Source organism: Akebia trifoliata, chromosome 15, assembly GCF_017979445.1.
Source record: "Akebia trifoliata isolate Shusen 1 chromosome 15, ASM1797944v1, whole genome shotgun sequence".
In the NCBI taxonomy this organism is placed as follows: domain Eukaryota; kingdom Viridiplantae; phylum Streptophyta; class Magnoliopsida; order Ranunculales; family Lardizabalaceae; genus Akebia; species Akebia trifoliata.
Window position 1 is genome coordinate 22,339,012 of NC_141389.1, and position 5,514 is coordinate 22,344,525.

Here is a 5,514-nt window from a genome sequence, read left to right on the forward strand (position 1 = left end):
AGTTGGAAATTTAAACATATAAAAAATGGGTAATATCGTCAATTTGCAAGAAAATATAAATTCTTATAGTTCTAGAAAAATCCTAATTCTATTATCAGGACACCTGAGAATGAAGAGGTCAACTACTTCAGTTTTAGGGGAACATAAACAGAGAGACAAGCAGTAAAAACCAGAAGAGGAAGACAAAGAGAAGAGAAGAAAAAACATCTATTTATTTGTATTTTAAATCTTATAAAATTAAAAAAAAAATCAAATTATTTATTGATTTTACCTTTTGCAGGTCAAAACTTAAAAAAAGGAAGTGAAAACGACATCAAACTGATTATATTTCCATAATTTCACTATTAAAAGCCGCCTCCCTCTATTTAAAGAGAACCTTCTCTTCTTTAATTACTACTTAGTACTACTTCTCTCTTACATCACATAACACACACACACACACACACACACACACACACACAGACGTTTCGTTTTCTCTTCCGCATTTAATGATCTCTATGACCACAAAACTCCGTTGTGAAGTACTCATTCCCATAAGAAACCCTAAATCTCCATTCTTAGTATCTCCACTTCTGGAAAATTTTCAATCAGAGTTGTTTTTATTTGCTCCAACGACGAAGAACAGATCAGAGAAGAGATCATCAAAGAAGAGGTGAGGTGATGAACAGTGTTTTTTGTATTTTAAGGAAGAGAATTCTACTGTAGATCAGGAAACTAGTTTTTGTGATCTTTCTTAACGAAGACAGTGTCTGCATTTCAGATCTCTTGATTTGATTTTCAGTTATATTGTAATTCCTTGAAGAGTTTGATTCGAAAACAAAACTTTTTATTTTAATTTTGGCTTTCGAAAGATCTGAGCGCAAGTGTATAGATCTTCGAAATGCAGTAATTTTCTATGTCAATTTTCTTATCTCACCATGTTTCGAAGTAAATTCTTATCGAAGACAATCTTGATTCGATTAAGTTTCATTGATATTTTAATTTAAATCCTTGAAGAATTTGATTCGAAAACAGGATTTACTATCTAAATAATGGATTTTGGAAGATCTGTGCAAGTGTTTAGATCTTCGAAATATCTTCATTTCTGATTTATTGAGTCGATTAAGTTTAAGTGATATTTTAAAGCCTCAGAATTTGATTCGAAAACAAGAGTTCTTATTTTAACTTTGGATTTCTGTGCAACTATTTCAATCTTCAAAATGCTACATTTTGCTGCGTTGATTTTCAGATCTCCATCGATTTTTGTAACAAAGAAAGTTTTGTATTTCTAATTAGACGATTGAGATTGATCGATTCCTTAATCGTTGATTAATATACGCTACTGATCTTCGAGCTTGTCTTTTGTAGTTTAATTGATCTAGAATTTGTAAGAGAAAATCAGTTTTTGGGGAATGAGAAACGCCGTTTATCCCTCGGTTTCTTCACAGATTTGCAACTTCGGTAATGTAAAACTCAACATTTTCTTTCAAACTTAATTAATTGCTTGATAAATGTAAAAGTGTAATCTAATTCTAATCTAATTAATTGATTTGTTCATTGTTCTTGCAGGAAACAACGAAATTCAAATGCCAAACAACGACGTCTCTGTGTACGTCTTCTACTTCTCTCGATCTCTACTCTATTAAATGAATGAGGAAATCTTAGGTGTTGTCACTGCTACTTTTCCCGCGTATTTGACTATTGGTGACTTAAAAAAATACTGCCACTTGGCACATTATTAGGCTTCCAACCTCAAACGAATCAGGCTTTCCATCAAACGAAACGTCTGAGATGGGAGACTAGCAACGATCTCTAGGATATCAACGTTTTTCCTCGCATCTTAGCCGTCTGTTTGATATTAAGCATCTAATGTGGTTCGAGATTAGAAAAGTCCAAAAAGAGTGCAAAATATGACACTGCATGTCGTAGGATACAATTTGATTAGGTTTTGAAATACGAAATTAAGAGTTTTTTTTTTTTTTTTTTTCAAATTAATGATGTAATTTGAGCAATTTTTACCCAAAAAAAAAAAAAAACTGATTTTTAATTAGTTTTTATTTTCACTCACAGAAATCTCTGCGGGAGCAATTTCTTTCGTGATTCTCAGATGTCAAATGATCAACATTTAGGAAGCTTTGCTCCATTATCAACGATAGAGATTCCTCAAGCTCTAAACTATATCCATCTCCCAGGTTCGATGTATCTGTAACCTTCTTTAAATCTAATTTGAAATATTTGCGATGTCCGCTTTCAATTTTTCACGTGTTTCTCTCACATTTTCTACTCAATTATTAATTAATTATTACTCCCCAACTCTCTTTGAACTTGAAGCCTGAATCACGAATCTCATAAAATTCTTCGTCTTCCGAAATTAACCTTATTCATTAACATAAAATGTCTAAAGTACCCCTTCTTTAATTTGGTGAGCAGGTTTGCTAACTTCTTCCACTATTCCTACAACTACTGCTGCTCCCATGTACGAGAATACTTCACAGCCGAGGTTTCTTCAAAGGAAAATTCCAATCACAAACACAGAAGCTGTTGTAAGTACCAAATTGCCCTTTAACTTGGTTCTTTAATCATGGAAAGTAATTTCTAATTTTGATTAGATATATCTCTTGTTAATATTGGTTTTTAGGTTATAAAGAAAGACAGAAAACGCTCAATTAAAAGTAAGGATGGTTGGATCGATAACAAAACAGTTCTGGAAGAATCAAACAAAATGAAGGCCATTTGCTTGGAGGATCGACACGTACGGCCTTGCCAAATTATGGAAGAACAACCATCAAAGACTGAAGAACAGAAAGTATATATTTGGAAATATATAAATAGATACAAGTCTTAGTTCAGAATTCAAATAAGTCTCTTATTGTTGTTGTTGCAGGTGCCAGTGAGGAGGAGCCAAAAGATAGGAGACAGAATAACAGCTCTTCAGAAGCTAGTTTCTCCTTTTGGCAAGGTCAGTAAATGAAAAAAACTTCATTTAATTTTAGCAGAAAAATAAGTTTTATTTGAATTTAGAATAATACTAAACTGACTTAAAAAATTGATACTCAAATATACTCAACTGACGTGGAATGTGCACAGAACCATAGATTTTTCTGTGTATCTCGAGGAAAAAAATCTATGGTTCTATATGCACAGTGTATCTTGGGTTTTTATTTTTTGAAAAAAAATTTGAAATTTGTTTCAGACGGACACTGCTTCAGTGCTTCAAGAAGCATCTGTTCACATTAAGCTCCTTCAAGAACAGATTCAGATGTTGAGCGTTCCTTACTTCGGTGTGAGATCTCATTATCCACAGGTCCGTACATGGTTACAGATAAATACATGAAAAAGAAATTCTATTGGCACACCAACTTTTCATTTCAACACATCAATACTTTGGAAATCAAACAGCTGTTTACATATAGATTGGTGTGTTACAAATAAAATTTGGTGTGTTCAAAGAAGCTCTCAACATGAAAACATGCCAGACTACCAAGATACACAATCGCATTACTCCTGTATATCCAGGAGTAAAGTTGGAATTCTACTCTTGTTTTATTTTGCCCCTCCAGACCACCCGACTCATTCGGCCCACACCATAGTACACAAATCCCCCTGATTGCTCATTTTTAGCCACTGGATTCAAGCATTTTAAATCATGGGCTTTAAGCCCAAGATTAGAAATCTATTAGAGATCATCTATAAAAATGAGTTTTCGATCTAGAGGTTAACATATAATGGGCCAGGCATTCAAGTGATAGTGAGCCCAAATCAATTTGCCAGGCCGAGTGAAGTTGGCTATGAAATGCTTGGAGCGTGGAACAAAATTTTGGCTCATCGATCCTATGATCTTGTCAGACCACCTACAAAATTGTTAGGTTGATTGGTGACTTCTAGCCGTTCGATTATAACCCACATAACCAAATCGCTTTAATCAAACAGTTAGAAGTAACTAATCAGGTTATTTTCAGCGTAGGTCCACCATAAGTGGGGCTTATATAAATGTCTTAATGGGCTAGAAACATTGTCCAATATGATTGGTGAGATCTTACTTCTTTTGCAAAGTTCCTATCTAGAAGAAGTGTTCAAGTAAGCATTTTTTGGGTGTGCTTTTACCAAAGCTTACATGTAAATCACAAATAATCTTTTGGTTGGCAAAAATTAAATTGTAATTAATAGACATATTTCTTTTGCTATGATATTACCACACCATTATGTTATGGATGAACGTTATAAGTGATTTTATTGTAAAATGGAACTATATAATAAAATCACTTATGGTGTTTATTCATAACTTAATGATGTGGTAATATCTTGTAAATATTCAACTTTCTTACTCAAAATATTGTTATTTTCATCCAGGGTGCGAAAGAAAGAAAAGTAGACCTACGAAGCAGAGGGCTTTGCTTGGTTCCGGTGTCGTTCACTCAAAATCTTTCTAAAGACCAAGTTGATAATTCTATATCGAGGAACACCATCATTTCCCGAAAAAAATAATAATCCAAATCAGCACATAGTAACAAAAAAAAAAATGGATTTTCCATATTGGCTTAGTTCATGTTATGTTCTCCATAATTTTACTTAATTGATTTTGATAAAATCAATTATTTATTTACATTATAACCATAAATCCTTTGTTATAGAGAAAAAAAAATATAGCTTAGATTTAACAAATAGGTAGGTGGAGAGGCTCTTCATTATTAATATATATAATTTTCGATCTATGATGTTCTCGAAGAATTGATGATTTTTATTCCCTATTATCTTTATATTTCTATCATTTTCTTCATTAATGATTTTTGTTTCCTTTATTATTTCTGATTTAGTAGTTTTCCAACTGCCATTATCTGCAAAAGTTGAGGATATGGTTTTGAATTTAATCCATTTGGGTTGGTAAAAACCCTAAATTTGGATGTAAAAAAGGGACTATTATTATCTATCTTTAAAGAAACCTTGAAAAGTAAAGAGGGCCCTTAGTTTCTTACCCTAGAAATAATAAACCTGTGGGGGGACCTCATCTCCAAATTCTTCAGGTGGACCTACATTCAATCCCAGTTCCAGATTATAGCTCTATTGTTGGTAACTGATGATATAGTTATGTTTAGGGTAATTTAGGCATATTTCTCCGGTTTTGGTATCCTTACTTAATTTCCAAATTGATGAGTACCCTTTCTTGACGAGGGCTTCTTTTAGTTTTAGATATTGACCTAAAATACCGAAATGCCCTCAGTTCAAATTCTTGCAAAAACACCTTTGATAAGGTATTCAAGCCCTCTTTAGCCTTTTGAGGTAAATACTGTTTACCCTTTATGTATATATCCTTCAAACCTCAAGAATGAGACAGGGTTTGGGAGGAGATTCTGGATTAAATACAATTTAAAAAAATATTAAAGATTTTAAATTACACTGTTTTGATTGAGATTGGAGAGAAGAGAAGAGAAAGGAATCAGTTTTCTTTTCATTTCTCTTGTTTGAGAAGTTAAGTGAGGAGAGAAGAGAAAATTAATGGAGAGAATCAGAGAGAAAGTAGGAAAAAAAATTGTTCAA

At 32.8% G+C, this 5,514-nt stretch overlaps 1 protein-coding gene across 3 annotated transcripts; it reads left to right on the forward strand.

The window, feature by feature from the left end:
- The first annotated feature begins 426 nt into the window (after positions 1-426).
- LOC147384623 (uncharacterized) lies at positions 427-4,760 on the forward strand. 3 transcript variants are annotated; one of them, XM_086426869.1, is made up of 9 exons: positions 427-652; positions 1,348-1,440; positions 1,549-1,588; positions 2,050-2,171; positions 2,440-2,522; positions 2,618-2,785; positions 2,864-2,938; positions 3,173-3,283; positions 4,330-4,760. In XM_086426869.1, exons 2-9 carry the CDS (start codon positions 1,392-1,394, stop codon positions 4,462-4,464), a joined length of 783 nt encoding a protein of 260 aa, XP_086282995.1. In that variant the 5' UTR covers positions 427-652; positions 1,348-1,391; the 3' UTR covers positions 4,465-4,760. The 3 variants fall into 3 exon arrangements, with proteins under 3 accessions (XP_086282995.1, XP_086282997.1, XP_086282994.1); XM_086426871.1 differs by having other exon boundaries at positions 430-652; positions 1,348-1,445; positions 2,410-2,522; XM_086426868.1 differs by having other exon boundaries at positions 432-652; positions 2,410-2,522.
- Positions 4,761-5,514: the final 754 nt, after the last annotated feature.

Excerpts from the sequence above, each read along its gene's own strand:
- LOC147384623 (XM_086426868.1), top strand. The coding sequence starts at position 1,392 with ATGAGAAACGCCGTTTATCCCTCGGTTTCTTCACAGATTTGCAACTTC. Across the intron at positions 2,172-2,409 it reads AAACTATATCCATCTCCCAG|GTTTGCTAACTTCTTCCACT; the intron begins GTTCGATGTATC and ends TTTGGTGAGCAG. Across the intron at positions 2,939-3,172 it reads TAGTTTCTCCTTTTGGCAAG|ACGGACACTGCTTCAGTGCT; the intron begins GTCAGTAAATGA and ends AATTTGTTTCAG.